Below are 19,441 nucleotides of genomic sequence, written 5' to 3'. Positions count from 1 at the left end.
TAACTACTTGGAATGTAATCTGCCCTCTTGCGTACATGACTACCTTGTATATATACAGGTGAAACTCGGAAAATTAGAATATTGTGGAAAAGTTCATTTATTTCAGTAATTCAACTTAAAAGGTGAAACTAATATATGAGATAGATTCATGACATGCAAAGCGAGATACGTCAAGCCGTTATTTGTTATAATTGTGATGTTTATGGCATACAGCTGATGAAAACCCCAAATTAACAATCTCAGAAAATTAGAATATTAAATGAAATCAGCCTGGACTTAATGAAGCACAGTGGACCAACACCAGCTGATGACATGGCTCCCCAAATCAACACAGACTGTGAAAACTTCACATTGGACCTCAAGCCTGGGTCCTTGGTTTCCAAATGAGATGCAAAAGCTGCTCTCATCAGAAAAGAGATTTAGGGAGCCATGCCATCAGCTGGTGTTGGTCCACTGTGCTTCATTAAGTCCAGGGTCAACGTAGCCGTCTACCAGGAGATTTTGGAGCACTTCATGGTTCCTTCCGCAGACGAGCTTTATGGGGATGCTGATTTCATTTTCCAGCAGGACTTTATCCCCTGCCCACACTGCCAAAAGTAGCAAAACCTGGTTCAATGCCCATGGGATTACTGTGCTTGATTGGCCAGCAAACTCGCCTGACCTGAACCCCATAGAAAATCTATGGGGCATTGCCAAGAGAAAGATGAGAGACATGAGACCGAGCAATGCAGAAGAGCTGAAGCTTCCTGGTCTTCCATAACACCTCAGCAGAGCCACAGGCTGATAGCATCCATGCCACGCCGCATTGAGGCAGTAATTGATGCAAAAGGGGCCCAAACCAAGTACTTGAGTACATGTGCATGCTTCTACTTCTCAGAGGTCCAATATTGCTCTATTTGCACTCCTTGTTTTGCTGATTTCATTTAATATTCTAATTTTCTGAGATTGTTAATTTGGGGGTTTCATCAGCTGTACGCCATAAACATAACAATTATAACAAATAAAGGCTTGACGTATCTCGCTTTGCATGTCATGAATCTATCTCATATATTAGGTAAAGGTAAAGGTACCCCTGCCCGTACGGGCCAGTCTTGCCAGACTCTAGGGTTGTGCACTCATCTCACTCTATAGGCCGGGAGCCAGCGCTGTCCGAAGACACTTCTGGGTCACGTGGCCAGCGTGACATCGCTGCTCTGGCGAGCCAGAGCCGCACACGGAAATGCTGTTTACCTTCCCGCCAGTAAGCGGTCCCTATTTATCTACTTGCACCCGGGGGTGCTTTCGAACTGCTAGGTTGGCAGGCGCTGGGACCGAGCAGCGGGAGCGCACCCCGCCGCGGGGATTCGAACTGCCGACCTTTTGATCGGCAAGCCCTAGGCGCTGAGGCTTTTACCCACAGCGCCACCCGCGTCCCATCTCATATATTAGTTTCACCTTTTAAGTTGAATTACTGAAATAAACGAACTTTTCCACAATATTCTAATTTTCCGAGTTTCACCTGTAGAAAAGCAGTACAAAAGACTTCTAAATCTTGCAGGTACAATTTATTGAGCAGTTGTAGGTTGAGTAGGTGCTCGGTTTAGCAGCCTTTTCATAGAATCCCCAGACCAGGAAAGTAAATATAGAAGTGTAGAATCATTTCTGTTTTTTCTATGATCCTTTCAGTATAGAACTATGAAACATCTGACTAAAACAATCAGCACAAACTTTTTTGGAGGGACGGGATGGCAATAGCTTTCTAGTGGAGTGTAAGGCAACATCTTGTTCTTTATCTTCTTTAACATTACTGTAACAGCAAAGTTACTCCTTATAGAGACAATGTTTCTTTAATATGGCAACTTGTTATGCTTTCCTTGCACTGATGAAAAGCAGGTTGTCTCCTTTTTCAACTTAAAAGGCAGAATATACATGTGAGAAAACGAACAGTTTCTTATAGGAAGTATATCATGGAAAACATTTCTTGAAGGGAATTTGACTGTAGCAATGGATAATTTTAGTATCCCCATTGTGGTTAATTTTATTCCTTGGTTAATGGGTACTTTCGTTTCTTACCAATTGCAGCTACCACTAGCAGTGTCTAATCTACCATACAGACTTTCATGGATGTTTAACATCAGTAGACACACGTATCAGAGGTTGTGAATGTTTTGTTTTGTACTAGGCCTGTTTTAATTGTACTTGTACAGAGTGGTGGTACTTAGTTGACGTGATCCTTAATTGTTGGAAAGGCCTCTAATGAATTGCATCTGATGCTGCCGCATCTTGTAACCTCCAGGCCTGGATTATGAACCCTGGTTTATAGTGCTCGCTTTTAAATAAGAGGATGAGCATTACAGTCACTGCATTCTTTTTTAGCTCATGGTTGAATATGAGTGAGAGAAGAACTCAAATCTTCCTCCTTCCCTTCCAACTGCCATCCATACCTTTTTCTGCACCTATCCATTCACTTGACGGTGGTGGCTGCTGCAGCAGTAGCAAAGGAAGATCTATCTCTTCCTGCTCCTCCAGTGACACTAGTGTAATGCTGTACCAGTAAACTATGTACCAGCACTTGTATAAAGTGAATATACAGCTTACCTTCTGCTGGAAAAATGAGGGAAGCTGAGGATGGATGTGACCCCATCACAACCTCATTGCAATCATCACAAGTTCAACTTATAATTACTCCTGAAATATGTCAAGCCACTTCTCAATTTTTAAGGAAGTGGGAGAGAAGAGGAAGAAAAAGTTCAGTTCCCCAGGCCAATAAAGAGTTGGGGTGGGGTGGGGTTGTGTTAAAATTCTTGCCATGGTAGTTACAGTTAGGGGGACAGCATGCTCCTAATTCACATGTTTCATCTCATCATTTAGGCTGACCAGATTTCAGGATGTAACAGCTGTGTATACAGGTATACATAAGTTCAGAGTGGGAAGTGCATGCAGCAAATTCTAACACATACAGCCTTCTCCCCAAGAATGGAATTAGGGGTAACCTCCCTAATTTTTCATATCCATTGTGTCATCTGCCCTCTTCTCAGAGAAGGCCTTATACACAGCACTGATCATCTGGTCTTTGTGCCAGTTAGAAAGCTAATTATTGCAGTCGATTTTCAAGCGTTAAAAAACAGGAGAAAATATTTTTGAAATTAAACACTCAACAAAATTTGAATGAATAATCATGCTAGGCATTGGGGCAGCTCTACCAGAAAGGAGGGCAGTGGAGGTATATGTGTCAGTGCAGAAATGAAGATGGGGAAAAACTCTCCCCACCATAAAACTTCTTGTGTATCTGTGTATGTGTTCGTGTAGCCAAATTTCAATAGAATATATTCATATTGTGCCATGTTTATGTTATGTTAAAACAAGTTTTTTCTTTTTGTCTCTAGGACAAAATGTTTCATTTCTGGGTAAATACATTCTTCATACCAGGACCAGAAGAAAATTCTGACAAAGTAGAAAACGGAAGTCTTCTTGGAGATCAGGAACTTGATGGGATTTTCAGTACAGAGCGTTCAGATAACGATAAGGAATATCTAATACTTACACTAACAAAAAATGATTTGGACAAGGCAAATAAAGACAAGGCAAATCGTTACTTTTCTCCAAACTTTAAGGTAGGTATATTCAAAGGGATCAAAGAAACTTGAAGTGTACTCCGAGAGATTGAAAGTATGCCATGCATAGTAAATCCGGGGTCTTACTGTACAGTGGTACCTCTGGTTATGAACTTAATTTGTTGCGGAGGTCCGTTCTTAACCTGAAACTGTTCTTAACATGAGGGGCGCTTTCGCTAATGGGGTTTTCCCGCTGTTGCCGCACAACTTCCGCTCGCATCTTGGGGCAAAGTTCACAACCAGGAGCATCTAATTCCAGGCTAGCGGAGCTCGTTACCCAAAGCGTTCGTAAGGAAGACGGTAAGCATCCCGTGGTTCCACTGTATACCTTAAGGGTAAATGTGTGACAACCCAGCAATGAATTTATTTATTTAAAATACTTTTAGCCCACTCTTCATCACAAGTCATCCCAGGGTATGGTACAGAAACACAACTTAAAAATAACATCCATGTGCCCAATAAATATAAAATGAGAGTGGCAGCTTCAGAATCAGTATCATAAGATTTCCAGCAGACTGCACTGCTTCCGGGTCATCTTCAAGGGCACCCCTATGTAAAGCGTATTATAGTAATCTAACTGGGAGTTACTAGAGCATGAATTACTCTGGCAATCTTACCGCTGAATATCAATAACAGGAAGATGTTCGAATTTGAGAGAATTTTGTGTTAAACTGTTTTACGTGCATGTTAAAACTACTATTACACTGACTTGTTTTCCTCTTTCGTTTGTGTTATCCGTACCTGCATACAAATACAGCAAGAGCTGATTTTGGCAGAACCCAAGCTGAATTCTGTTAATTGATGTTTGGACTATAGTGTGTGAGGGGAGGGAAATAGCTTCCTTTTATAATTCTATTTCAGAAGCACACATTTAATAAGTACTTTGTTAGGCTTTTCTTAAGGTTTCCAGGATCTTGCTAAAATCTTTTGATAGAGTAGATAGTGACCAGATCCTGAGTAGAATAACTGTTAGAATAACTACGAAGAAGCTAAAAATAGGGGCTTTGCCATATTAATAGAAGATTGAATCAGTCACTCTAGAAGAAATGAAAAATGTAAGATACTAATAAGCCTTGAAATTACTGGTGCTGCCTTAAAGATCCCCAGTTAGTCAGATAAAGTACCGTACTTGCTATTTGGGTTTCTCTCTAGTGTTAATGCCTAGGTTGTGATAATATTCTGCATTCACTTTTCTTCTTCATAACAGTGCTGTGCACAGATGACCACACAAAGAACTACAGATGCAGGGAGCAACCTATTCCCTCTTTTCCAAGCAAATATGGACTGATATATTTTGTCTTTTTTTCTAGGTGAAGCTATTTTTCACAAAAACAGTAGAAGAGCCATCAAACCCAGAGGCTAGCAGCTCAACTTCAGTAACACCGGATGTTAGTGATAATGAACCTGATCATTATAGGTATTCTGACACCACTGACTCTGATCCAGAGAATGAACCTTTTGACGAAGATCAGCATACGCAAATTACAAAAGTCTGAATATTTTTTTTTATTTGGGAAAAAATACCACAAAGAAGAAAACTTGAATAAACTGAATTATGGACCTTTTGAAATGGCAATAGGACATTGTGTCACAATTATCAGTTGTAGGAACAGTTCTTTTCCTGACCAATCTCATTTTGCCCTATGAAGTCTCTGGGCTTGACACTTCTTGTCCAGTTGAAAAAAAAGGTTACGTAGCTATGTTATGTATATACCTTTTTGTGTCAAGAGAACATTTAAACTTCAATTAGGAAAACACAAAGATGGCACTTTCCCATTTGATTCCAGTTTTATAAAAGTGGAGACAGATCTGATGTGTATACGTAGGGAATTTTCCTTTTGTGTTCTGTCACCAATTGAAGTGGCTGTAAAGCTCTTTCTAATACACAGGTTCACATCCTGCCCCTTTCTTTGCACTTATGTGGCAACAGATAAGTCTGCAGTTGGCTTGGAGAAGTAACGGGTTTTACTACATTCAAATGCATGTAATATGGGTAGGAGAGTGGAAAGAGAAGCTCAGAAAGGATTGTTTTGTGCTGGACCCTGGACTGTGTACCATTTCCAGCTTACTTACATGCACCTCTTTAGCATGCTACAGTAATAAATCCTGGACATTTGAGGAATCGCCGCTGTCACTGCTTGTTTGTGCATTTTATTTTTTTTAAAGCATAATGGTGCTAGAAAAGGCAGCTAGAGGGAGTGGTTCTGTATTAGGGGTACAGGAATGAACCTTCTACAGCATCTTAAAAGATCTACAAATGAAGGGATACGAAAATTTGGTTACATGTGAGACACCGTAACAATGACTTAACCATACAAATGTGGAGGCTGTCTACCAGAAATGGGCTTACACAGTTGTTTGTGTGTTACAGTTGCCATGCCCCCAGCTGTGGATGATAAATGTTGAAGTAATATTTTTTCTAAAAAAAGAAAATAAAAAAAAATCCTTGTCTTTCAAACATTTGGAACTGCTATTTCGAATTTCATGGTGTAAAATCCCATTGGTTTATTGGAGTTAAACTTGTTTATTATTGTCCCATTTGAGTAAAAGAATTTGGAATAATCCATTTTTCCTAGTCCGTTAGCATTGATAACAAGGGTATATATGGTAACTAGTCAAGGCAGAACTCAGGCTGAATACCGAACAAAGGGGCAGCATGCTGCTTCAACATTCATTGGTAAATTTGCTCCCTTTTCTAATCTGTGTAGTTGCGTGCCTATAACTTCATATTATTTTTAGTGGAACTTGCGTGTAACTGCACAGGATCATAGCTTTCATCTATTACATAAACTTTTTTCAAAGCTAATGTTCAGATTTCCTCAGATTCGATCCAGTTCTACAATACCATAGATGGACCTTATTGGCGAGAGGTGACAACCGTGTCACCGTTGACTTTCTCCTGCAACTTACGTTGAGCCTGATTTATGTTAAGACAATTTGAAAGCCACATTAGCCAACTAAAAAGTTTGTGCTTTAAAATGTTTGGATGTTGACAGTGTTCGGTGTCTTGTACAGTTCTACTGTGTAACATGGGAGGGTCAGATTGGAAATATTTCAGTGGCCTTTTGCACTGTTCTTCCTTTGGAATGTGAAGGTCTGAATGAGGGTTTGGATTTTGAATGTGTCAGTGGTTCTGAGAAGCCTTGCTTACGTTTTTATGGTATAGTCATTGGAAAAGGAAAATGGTATTATATATATATTATATATATAATATATATTATGCATACTCTCCTATACTTTATTTCAGCTACCATCCCCATAGAACATGGCAAGAATTACTATGACTGAAAGGTTTGAGTCCTAATTAAAACTTTATTTATGACAGTATTCATCATTTAGCTTGAAAATGCATTCTTGTAGGTAATTTCTTGAGTTTCTGGACTGTGTGCTTAAATTCTTGGATGTGCAGCAGCTTACATGTCTGAAATTACTTGAAGGCATCACTTTGACAGGAGCTTACTCTTAGGCCCTGTGCCATCCCTCATCATCTGTAGCCCCATTTAAAATAGTTTGTCACAGTAGTTAAAGGGCAGTTGTATAAAATAGCACCAAGGTTATATGCTGTGGCACAAATTGTAAACTGAAGGGATGTTTACATGCAGCATCAATTGTTTTCAGCTTTAAGGAAAAAGAGTTTGGGGTGCCAGTGTGCAGTTCCATGTTTAAAATTCTAGCAAACGTGCAATATGTTAACGATGCCTGTGGTTGCCACAAAGTGCCTCGTTTACCTTTTTAAAATACTGTTAAAATGTGTCATGCATGCAGATGGAAGGGGTGGAACTGTGCACTAAAAGGAGGCTTTAACTGCAATGTTTGGTAGAGCTGCCTCTTTACTCCGCCAGTTCAAAATTCTCAGTCTGTTTTCATATAGAATATTATATATATATACATATATATATATACACTAAGAAAAAAAGTCTGTTAAGCAGCCTTATTCTGATTCAGCCTCTTCAGATACTATTGTGCTGTGCAACAGTGGCTCTGTGTGTAATGCTATGCACCGAGGATACACAAAACAAGAAAATGACATGTACAGGATAATGTCTCATACAAATCAGATGTCCGTTTGTTATTGTGTTTAACAGCCCTTTATCGTAGTGTTAAAACTCCACTTAAAACTGATTAAAGTCTCATTCTTGTCACTGTGTTGGGTGTATTATTATATGGAAGCACATGGAATAAAATCACTTATATTTCAGTAAAATAATGAAAAGCACATGTGATTAAAAGGATTGCTTAATAGAGACGAACACGTTCAAAAGTATACCCAAATTTCATTGGGGGGGAAAATTGGTGGGGTTTTGACAATTTGTGATTAGACTAGTGTAGGAATATGAATATGACTACATAATTTGGTTTTGTATTTTTGAATCTTCTGTAATAATTTCAGTATGGTGAACTTCTTTTTTCTGGTGCATGAAAGAGGGCATAGCTTAGTGGGGTAAAGCTCAAGCATTACATAATAAAGTTCTAGGTTAATACAGAGCATATCCTCAATGGCTGTTTTTAGTACTGTAGTTGCAAGGACGAGAAAAACCTGTTTGAGACCTTAGAGCTAAGAAAGACAGTGCTCTGCTAAATAGGCCATTGGTCTAAAATGGTTATTTGGCAGCTCCTTTATATCTGTGCAGATCTAGAGCAATTAAACTATTCCTGTTCATTCTAATATACATCTAGCACAGGACAATTTGCACACCTAGCTATTTTCATGGTAAACTGTCAGCCTGAATACGTAAATGAAACTTGAACATCCGGGATGGGTTAATTTTGTAGCTTTAAAAATATTACCACCAGAAACAAGTATTTATATCAACCTGTTCCTATGTAAGAAATCAAATGCTTTGATGCATTGTTTCAGAGGTGACTGCTACTGAACAATCAATTTTTTCCCATTGGTCCAGAAGGGTTTTTGTTGTTAGTTCTTTGTATTTAATGTGCTCAAAAGATAGCCTATTCAGATCTTAAAGTGAACACTATATATTGCTTTACCATTTTTTATAAAGCGCGAAGAAAGGAAACTATATGCTTTTGTTAAATTAGGCAAGATTGTCTAATTTCTAGCGTTGCCATGTTAGTATTCATTTAATACCTTAAGTTGTGAAAAGCTGTATGGGGCAAAGATTGCTCCTAATTGTCCTAGACCTTTGTACAATACTTTCAGAATAATATGAATGTATGTCTAAAACCACAGAATAGTGTTAATGGAGGCTCAGAGCAGCCTTGTACTGTAACCGTTCCATGTTTACATGAAATGAAAACTGAAAAGTTGAGCTGTATGATACACTTACATTTCAGATTTTCTCCATTTTGTGATGCATAGTCCCCAAATCATGTTGGAGTGCTTGCTTATCTGTTGGTTTAAAAATCCCTAACCTTTCAGTTCTTTCCTACAAGTAGTCAAGCTTTTGATAGTAACACTTGAAGAAGAGAGAAGAAAGACCCATGTATTGCTCAATATATATTACCTGATTTCCCCTTTCATCATATGGAAACATACTTTCTAAATTGAATGAGGACACAACTGTCCTTTTCAGACACTCTGTAAGTTCCACCTTTAAAGTCACAGCTCTCCTGCTTCCACTGCCACTGTGATGAATGTAATTCCCAGAGTATGGTCTGAAAGCGCATGAGCCTACCTTCTGCTAAAGGAAAGCAGGCCTTAGTCTGGATGGGTGACCACCTGGAAGCCACATTTGGTTTGAATTTCATGACAGAAGAAGCGGGATATAAATGTAAGAAAAATTAACAACTGCAGAATGTTCTATCAAGGTTCTAAACCCTGTAAGGAGCCTCCATCAGGAAAGATCCACTGCTGAAGAAAGTATGCTTAGCGCGGTGATGGGAGCAGGAGGAGGAGGAACACAATTCTGGGGGTCTGGGCTAAAAACTCTGCCATTTCCACCATGGTTTTCCTTCTGCATGCACGTAATGTGTGAAGAGGGCTACATTGATGACACATTTATCTGAAGTTCTTGCATACTTTTAAAAAATGTTTTTATTTGTTTTTCATAGTACAGGAAGTACATTTTGAGAAAACAATTGTTGCAACAGTAAACAAACAACTTGCCCCAATAAAATTACAGACTTTTCAAGTATAAAATACCGGTATGCAAAATATATGAAATTAACTGGTAGTTAACCCAGTGTTGCTTGGGAATGATAAGAAACCAAAACAATACAACAGCCTCCAAGATTTATTAATGGATTGTTTAATTTGTTGATTTCTGGGCTATACACAAAGCCCAGGTCCAGGGTGTTTCAGAGGGGAGGGATCATGGCAGACTGAAGGTTTCTCATTGGCTTCTTACTGATGGACATAGCAGTGTAGCCTCTGATGATAGCCAGACACATGTTTGTCAAAAGAAGTTGAAATGAAGGAATAGAACTGTTGCTTTAAAAAGTTTGTTCTTTGTGAGATAGGGAGATTGCAAATTTTCCTGCCTTGTGGTTTGAGTGACAGGAGGCCAAGGACTGTCATCTTGCCCAAACCATGCTGCAGTCCTATTATGGACACTGACCGCAAACACGTCCCTTTCTTAATTATCTTCGGAACAAGATAATTTACAACTCGGAAGCGTTTCTGCGTCTGCCAGTGAAAATCGGCATGTTAACTGCTTTCTGGAATAAAGGAGAAGGAAAAAGCTACTGCTTATAGCGTCAAGTAAAAATGACGAAAAGCTGGATTTATGGCGTGGAATGAGAAAGTTTTAACCTGACAAGGGGAATCTATGCAGCTTGAAGTGGATTATTTTTTATTATTTTGGCGAATGTGTGTTTAGGAAATTGAAAGTTACTTTGCCAGCTGACACTATTCCTGGGAATGGAATATGCTGCTTTCAAAACGAGGCAGGTGCAAGCTGTGAAATTGTAGTGATGGAAGCTGTTTAGAGACAGAAGTAATATACCGTACTTTTCCGTGTATAAGACTAGGGTTTTTTTACTTTAAAATGAGGTTAAAAATCTGGGGGCCTCATACACGGATAGTGCATATGCCCATTTTCTAAATTTGGGGTCCCCCAAAGTAGGGGGCATCTTATACATGGGGGTGTATTATACACGGAAAAATATGGGGTATATAAAAATGCAGGGAAAGCATTAAAATTCAGAATATCACAAGAATGAAAAGGAAAAAAGGAGGCAAAAGGAAAAACGCTGGAAGAAAAGAGATCTTCAGGGTCCCTTCTTACTGTGGATATTCTTAAGCAGATACCGACAGAGCAAACAAAGTCTCTTAATGCAAAAACGGAGGTTTTAGAGGGGAAAAATAGATAAAAATTTGACAAGAAGGAACAGTCAATGAAATGAGCAATGAAACTAAATCAGAGATGAATGAAATGGAAAAAGGGATCAGAAATGTTATAGATGCTCTAGATGATAAAGAACAGGTAGGACTGAGGGATGAAACTGGCAAAGCTAGAAGGAGCAACCGATCAGGTGGAAGAACCCACTATACAAATGTATGGAGAAATGAAGAAACTAAATGATAAAGCTGAGATTCTGGAAAAGAAAAACGAAGTTAAAAATGGAGAGAGATTTGGATAATCTGACATCTATGGAATTGAGGGAGTTTTACCTACAACTTGGGAGTGATCCCAGGGGATAAAGCTATTAAATCCCTGGTATTCTTTTTGGAAAAAGAATGGAAGAAATGCATATGGAAACTGAAAAGAGAAGGCTGGAAAAACATGGTAAATACAACAGGAAGTGGAAATTGACGATACAGAACTGAGTGTGGACCAATGGATATGGAATATTGTCTCGATGTGTTCACAGCAGAGAGACTTATCAGCACAGAGCGGGAAAGATTTATCATAATTTAACATAGAGGCATGGTTGCTGAAATGGTTGGCGGCAAAATTGTTATGTTTAATTAGAAACTATTAGAGGGACATATCAATATTATTAATTGGGGACCCTTTTTGTGCAATATTTGGGTTTGAAGATTGGGAAAATACTTTTTTATGGAAAGTGCAAAAGTTGGATGTCATGGAGCAAATGTTTTGAATAATTCTTTTAATGTAACTGACAGAGAATCAGAAGTCCCTTTTCTTTTCTCCTTTTTTCTCCCCCCCCCCCTTTTTATTTTGCTCTATCAAAAAAAAAGGTATAATAAAAATTAGCAAAGTAATAATAATAATAATAATAAAGCCCAGGTCCAGATCAGTTTGGGAATGGGGCTAATGTTTCATTAGGGATTGGGGGACAATGACACTGCAGCTTGTTTCCCTACCTCCTGATGAACCGCGGAGAGCATAATGGTTCAATCCTGCTGGATGCTGGTATGCTGGCATGTTCACTGCAGGAACACATCAGCAAAGCAGTCCACTGCAGCCAACAATCCTGCATAATTGGTGGGTATCTCCTGCACTGCTGCTGCATGAGCTTGGCTCTTATGTTAGGTCTGCTTTCCCTCCCCTCTCTGCAACTAAGGTAGTTTCTTTTGTCAACCACAATTTTAGCAAATGCTGCAGTCCTTCCTCTGTCTTGAATAAACTTCATAATTTACTGACGTTGAGAATGTTCCATCAGACCTAATGAGAGATGTTGAGTTAGATAAGATGTAGTGAGTGAGTTCTAATGCCATTATTGTTTTACAGATAGCATTGCTTTACTATAGAATCCCTTCTGTCTCATCTTAAAAATTCCTTTCTTTAGGTAGGAGTCTTACCTTTATACAGTGAAATCCCACACATACCTCAGCATCTTCCAGCCAGGCATGCAAGGGGCATTGCCACAGATCAAGGACACATTCCAGCCAGAAAAAAGCACTTGAAGGTACAGAGTAGGACCATGAGGGGCAAAGTCTAGGGATAGAGGGCATAGCCTGGAAAGAGTCCAGAGGGACATACTTCTGGGCCTGAAGTTCCCCACCACTCTGGTAAATGATCAACCTGAGTTGCTGTGCCCTCAGTTGATGCATTCAGTTGCATATGGAGGAGGCCATCTTGCCTCTTAAGGATTATATAAGCTGCTTTTCTTTTCTGTCCTTTTATATCCCATTCAACTCTTCTCAGGCCAGAGGAAAAGGAAAACCTAGGCATCCTACCACCAGCTTTGGCAGAAAGCATGTTGGATGCTTTTCTTGTCTTTGTAGTTTTGCTTTATTCATATACTGTTCCTTTACTCCTGATATTTATTGTTGTTGGATTGGATAGTTTGTACAATCAGCTTTCGTTACTCATTTTAGAGGTTCACCATATCTGACAGATATTTGGGTGTATCTCTTGAGCGAAAGAACTGTCCACTCCAAGGTCCATAAATTCAGTCTGATTCAGTTTACATACTTTCGCTCGCCTAGCTCTTGAATTTGACCCCAGCATTAAAAGGGTTGAACAAAGCTGCATGAAATTGACTTAAATTCCTCTCATAAGTTGCAAAATATTTAATATGGGGGCGGGGGGGAAATAGTGGAAAAAGAGACTAATGAGCTATGCAAAATGAAAGTGATACAGAAGTGAGCAGAACTCCTTTTATTGTCTTCAAAATCTTTACTAGCTATAGCCTTCACCTTCATAAAAGTGATTTCTGAAAACACAAAGTTGTGCCGCTGCAGCAGCCGTAGAAACCTATGTAAACACATTTATTGCTATCTACCAGTAGCAAACTAAGGCTATGTATACCTTGCTACTTACACAGGTTTCAGCATGCTTCTGCCACTGGTGTTTGATGCAAAAAACACATGATGTACTTGGTCACAGTCCAAAGGTCATAGAACTGTAGAATTGGAAAGGACCCTGAGGCCCATCTACTCCCAACCCCCTGCAATGCAGGAATCTCAACTAAAGCATCCATGGCAGATGGCCATCCAACCTCTGCTTAAAAACCTCCAATAAAGGAGAGTCCACCACCTTCTGAGGGAGTCTGTTCCACTGTCAAACAGCTCTTCTTGTCAGAAAGTTCTTCCTGGTGCTTAGTCAGAATCTGCTTTCTTGTAACTTGAAGCCATTGGATTGAGTCCTACCCTCCAAAGCAGGAGAAAACAATCTTGCTCCATCTTCCATGTGACAGCCCTTTAGACATTTGAAGATGGCTATCATATTTCCTTTCAGCCTCCTCTTATCCAGGTTAAACATACCAAACTTCCTCAACCGTTCCTCATAAGGCTTGGTTTCCAGACCCTTGATCATCTTGGGCACACGTTCCAGCATATCAATATCTTTATATTGTGGGGCCCATAATTACACACACTGTTCCAGGTGATGTCTCACTGAGTCAGACTAGAACAGTACTATTACTTCCCTTGATTGGGACACTATACTTCTGTTGATGCAGCCAAGAATAGCATTAGGGTTGTTTTTGTGTGTTTTTGCTGCTGTATCGTAGACTCATGTTAAGCTTGTGATCTACTAAGACCCCTAGATCTTTTACACATGTACTACTGGCAAGTCAGGCTTCCCCCGTCTTATATTTGTGCAGCTGGTTCTTCCTGTATAAATGTAGACCCTTACATTTGTCCCTATTGAAACTCATTTTGTTAGTTTGGGGGGGGGTGTCACTTCTCCAACCTGTTAAGGTCATATTGAATCCTGATTCCACATTCTGTGGCAGTAGCTACCCCTCCTGTTTCCTGTCATCTAGCAATTCGATGAGCATTCCCCCAATTCCTTCATCCAAATTGTTTATAAAAGCGCTGAACAACAGGCCCAGGACAGAACCAACCTTACAGCACCTCACTGGTCACTTTTCCCCAGGATGATGAGGAACCATTTGTGAACACTCGTCGGCCAATGAACCAGCTACAAAACCACCTAACAGCAACTTTGTCCTGCCCACATTTTGCCATCTTCTCCACACAAATACCATGGGGGACTTTGTCAAAAAGCCTTACTGAAATCAAGATACACTATGTCCACAGCATTCCGCTGAATTGGAGTTCAGTGAGGGAAATAAATCAGGGCATGGGCATTGGGTGAAGGCCTCCCCACCTATGCTCTGGTGTGAACATCAGCATAAAAATGCAACTTGAAATGCAGCGGGTGCCCTCGCTGCAGTTCAAGCTGCTAATGTGTACATAGTCAAACTGCCTGAAGAATCTCTTTCAAAGAGAAGCTGCGGAGAGAACAATATAATGCATTGTGGAACAATCATTTCCAATCCTCTGACTGCAAATGCACAAATGCCAGCTTACAGGTATTTTAGCATATCTCCCCTGTGGGCATAGTTTGGAGTTTCAAAGCTGTAAATGCTTTCCCCCACCGCATAAGCAGATAATTCAGAAAAGTAATCTGAAAGACCATAATCGTATTTCTGAGAATAATAAAATGATGAAAATTGCATCGCTTGAAGATCACATCTAGTTAGCAAGAGATCCTACTCTTTAACCTTATTTTTAAATCACTGCTTTTGCTATAGGAGTTGCAACCTTAAGGAGGTTGGGAAACGGTCCATGCTGAGTTAAGAGGGTTTGACATTTATTAACCCAGCTTTGTGCACATCTATTAGCAATTTGCTCCAAATAGCGTTTTTTTGGGGCAACTTTGTACCTTGCATATGCTGTAATTTCCAACTAGTACAAAAGCAAGGCAGTATAACTCTGGGCAATCTAGAAGAAACCTCAAATCAAGAGATCCTGTTGGGAGGTTGCCTCTCTGCGCCTCTCTCTCGCTCTGCTCTGAGGGTTGCCATGGCGTCAAGGTTACTGCGGGTGTGCGGGGCCCTGCGAGGCCTCAGCGCGGGCCGGAGTCCCCTGGGCCGGGGGCCGCTGCGCCTGACAGGCGCCGCCCGCTCCATGGGCGCCGGAGGTATTCCCAGTGATGAAGAACAGGCTACAGGAATGGAGAGAAAAACCATGAAAGCTTTAGAGAAGGGGCTGGATCCTTACAACATGCTACCACCCAAACGATATGCTGGAACAAAGGAAGACCCCAACATAGTCCCTTCAATTACAGACAAGAGGCTTGTGGGCTGCATCTGTGAAGAGGACAACAGCACTGTGATCTGGTTCTGGCTGCACAAGGGAAATCCCCAGCGCTGCCCCTCCTGTGGAGCCCACTACAAGTTGGTTGGCTACCAATTGCCCTGATTTGGCTTCAAAGCTTTGCTGAGGGGCTGAGCTACTTAGCTGTTTATATCACGATGTATCACATTCATTGAAACCTAATAAAGTCTTTGACTCATTGTGTGGAAAAAAAATAATAGAAGAAACCTCAAATCTCATCATGGGACATGGTAGGTTCAAAAGCAGCCTCAAATAAATTTTGAATAGTTTCTTGCTTGGCAACATTAGTCCAGTCCCAAAAAGAGTTATGGTAGTGCTTTTTATGAGTGGCTAAACATGCTTTGGAAACTGAAAAAAGGGCTTTTATTTTACACTTCTCAAATGATTACATTGTCTCACAAGCTCTTATTATCAATTAGGAACATGCAAAAGAAGTGATAAACTTCTGTTTGTGGAGAGACTTTTATTTTAAAATATTTGAGTAGCTTTTTGACAGCATCTAAAATGGTTCACCAGCAACAAAGTAAATCACAAATCAGTAATAGGTATAGGAAGCCTAGGAAGCTATTCCAGAGTTGGGGTGCCATCCCTGAAAAGGCCCCTTCCCCACTTAATCTCCGAAAGAGGAAGGCCTTAGTGCACTGGGTTCTGCACTAGATGTGCTGCTCCTCAGAATGTATCACTTCAAGAAGACAGAGGTTGCATTTCCCCCCATGTTGACAGGAGGGAGAATTTCCTGAATAGCATGTGTTGATAGCTGATTTGGTTTTTGAGACAGGGCCAGCCCCTAACATTGGGCAGAGTAAAGTGCCATAAACTGGAGGGTGGGGATGCCAAAAGCTATATGTACCCCTTGGCCTTCCCTGTGCCCTGTAAGGTAGTGTCTCCCTCCGGTATGGTGGATGGTGTCACTTCAACACCGCTAATGGAAAATTCAGCTGCCAGTCCAGATGTGGAATGGGAAAGGTGACATCTGTCCCTTTGCCTCAGGTGGCATAATGTATTTCTCTGAGGCCAAGTGTGTTGTGTAGGAGACTTTTCAATACCACATATACATTTTCTTTCTGGTTACTTCTCACAAGAGAGGAAAGGCACTAACCCTTTGAGAATATTAATGTATTTTAGGATTCAGGCCGGGTTTACGCTTGAGTTACAAGGGTTTTTAAAAAAATAATTAAAAAGCCAAGAAAAATGGCAATGGCGGTGACCCTGACCTAACCAGCTCTAGTATCCCAGCTCACTCACTGAAGACACTTCATGGAATGCATCTGTTCCCAAGATCTTCCTTGTCCTTGTCCCTATTTTTGTTGTTGCTCAGAATAGATAATGTTCTGCTTCCTCAGTACTGTGAACTTGCTTGTCTGGCAAGAGGATTCAAGTATGGCAAGCTTTCCATAGTTTCAAATTAGCTGCTGTTTGTTTTGTTTTTTAAGTTGAAAGTGGTTATTTGAGATGGGCCTAGTGAATGTATGCAGGCAATTTCGGACAAGATATTAGAGTTACGACCTGTAAATTAGATTTAAGGGTGTGGGAGGGGGAAAGAGCAAAAATTGACTGGAATGAATGCTAGCAGGCAGGTTTTTATTGGAGGCAGATTGGGGTATGTGGGAAAATGCCTTTTTGACCAGGAAAGATGAAAACAAATGAATAAACAAAACAAATGCCTCAAAACCAAATAGTACACAGTAGATCAAAGGCACAGTCATTTAGGAATGCAAGTGAGTCCTTACCCAGCCTTTAATGGAGAGAGAAGTGCTGGCTTGAGATTGGTCAGCGTGGATTTCCCCCCATCTTCTTTGATGTTGTGCTTAGAGTGGGTTCAGCACTCCTAAGTCATTCTAAAACCATTCTTTATTATTAAGATATTGAGAAATATCCCCTTACTAGCCAACATATTTAAAGATCTCATTGATATGTACCAAGGGCAAATGTGCCTACATACACATACAGAGAAATCACAAATGCATGGAAATTAGATCAGAAAGATTAAAATATTTAAAAGCCAAGTAAATAAGGGAAAATAAAGTATGCAGGTAGACCATGATTTTGCGTCATCTATAAATGTACTAAATTTCTCTGTTAAGCTGTCTGTACACTGTGCATCTATTCTAAAATATGCAAGTTTATTTAAAGAAGACCCCAAGTATGAGTATGAAGTATGAGTAGTTCCGACCAATTTCCAGTGAGCACCAATGGGCTGTCTAGTTGAGATTAGCAAATCTGTAAACAGTTCTAAGCACTTCTGAGGCTGGGCCTTTTAAAAAGTCACATGAAGACAAGCCATTATTGACCCTTGAAGAATTGCCCTTGTCTTCTGAGAACAGCATTGTTTGCTTACAAAGTTGGGCAATGCTATTAAAACAGGGTCCGCCAACCATTCTGGGCCCATGGGCACATTTGTGCACTGGAGAAACATTTGGGCATACTTCACGCACCACAAGCTACACTCATTGGCTAAAACAGAATGTTTCTTTCAATTTCAGTCACATGGGTTGGAACCTCAAACCTTATATGGTAGGGTTGCTACCTTGGCACTGGATGCAAATCTTCCATTCTCTCTTGGAGAGTGTTTGTGGCTCTTTCTAACCACCTCATCTCCTGGCCCTGTAGTTTTATCATTCCTACAACAGTATGCAGAAGGTCCCTTCTTCAGTCCCTGCCATCTCCAGTTACAAGGATCAGTTAGTAGGTTTATGGACCAAACAGTCAAACCTGGTATAAGGCAGCTTCTGATGCACCTACAGAAGTGAGGGGGAATGTTGAGTACAGTATCTGGTAGGGGGAGACCCATAGCTAGCTGGGCGCATTTGTCCACAAAGGCTCACAAGTGGCGTGCGTTGCCCTCTTTGGAAATATACCTCATCAACTAAAAATATCTAAAGGGCAGACTCGAATGACCTTTCACCCCCTTTTCCTTTTTTGCTTTATGTCATGATTTTATTTCTCGTAAGAATATTGAGGCACAAGGTCTCTCAGTGTCACCATAATATTCAAACGCCTGGCTCGTCCAAGACTTAATGGAACATTTGCTCTCAATAATGATGTCACAGGTGGAGGATACTTTTATTTTTACATAATTTTGTTACTTGTAAAGGGAATCTTTCTATGAATCAGACTATTTCTTTGGAGCTGCCCTGTACCTTTCTACTTTTGTACTTCCAAGAATATTTTATTCTTTGTTTTTTTTCTTTTTGTTATGTTTACACTTCTTAACAAAATCAATAGAATGTTAAGTGGAAAACACAGGCACACAAGAGGTGTGTGTTACATTTGTGGGCATCCTTCACTGAGTACAGCAGCCATGCATATTGTTTTCGTTAGGAAAGTGAATTGCTAAGGATTCCTTGTGGGAAAGTACCTTGTAAGACACTGCGAAACTTGCACACATGCAATTAACGCGGTCTGATAAATTGTGGTGCCATTATTTGCAAGGCTGTGGTAGTGTGGTAAAAAGTAAAGAGTTTTGTTCTGCTGTCATGGAATCCAGAAGAGCTGACTGGCTGTTTGTCATGGCAGAAGTTTTTTTGGAGACATACTATTTCCCCACCCCTGCCCAAGTAGGATAGAAAAATAAAGGCAACTCTGCCTTAAAGGAATGGAGTTTTCTCTGTTTTTGTCATACTCTTAATATGTACTGTTCTTTGTCTAATATTCTAATTAACTAGACCCATGTTTTTATTACTACATTTTGAGTCTTCCCTTGGGTAATGACTTATGTTGAGTTCAGGCCTTGTGGGCTGCAGTAAAATGAGTTGTTAGGATTGCATAATAACACACTTTGCACACTGTGTGTTCAGATCAGTTTACGTGGGTGGTGAGGAGAGAAGAATGGAGGGGAAAGTGGTGGAGTGAGGGAGAGGAAATAAGGTGATGGAGATAAAGGGAACGGCCTCCTCCCTTTGGGCTTTGG

At 40.3% G+C, this 19,441-nt stretch overlaps 2 protein-coding genes across 2 annotated transcripts in view; both read left to right on the top strand.

The window, feature by feature from the left end:
- The window catches only part of PTEN (phosphatase and tensin homolog), a 52,910-nt gene extending 45,175 nt beyond the window's left edge, over positions 1–7,735 (top strand). The window contains exons 8-9 of the mRNA XM_028729680.2: positions 3,366–3,593; positions 4,904–7,735. Coding sequence (XP_028585513.1) covers positions 3,366–3,593; positions 4,904–5,089 — 414 coding nt within the window. The 3' untranslated portion in view covers positions 5,090–7,735. The remainder of the gene's footprint in view (positions 1–3,365; positions 3,594–4,903) is intronic.
- A 7,425-nt stretch (positions 7,736–15,160) lies between these two features.
- Positions 15,161–15,710, top strand: LOC144328035 (cytochrome c oxidase subunit 5B, mitochondrial-like). Its single transcript, XM_077930486.1, has one exon. It carries the CDS (start codon positions 15,217–15,219, stop codon positions 15,613–15,615), a length of 399 nt encoding a protein of 132 aa, XP_077786612.1. The 5' UTR covers positions 15,161–15,216; the 3' UTR covers positions 15,616–15,710.
- The last annotated feature ends 3,731 nt before the right edge of the window (positions 15,711–19,441 follow it).

Source organism: Podarcis muralis, chromosome 6 (assembly GCF_964188315.1).
Source record: "Podarcis muralis chromosome 6, rPodMur119.hap1.1, whole genome shotgun sequence".
Taxonomy (NCBI): Eukaryota; Metazoa; Chordata; class Lepidosauria; order Squamata; family Lacertidae; genus Podarcis; species Podarcis muralis.
This window is presented reverse-complemented; position numbering and strand designations above follow the sequence as displayed.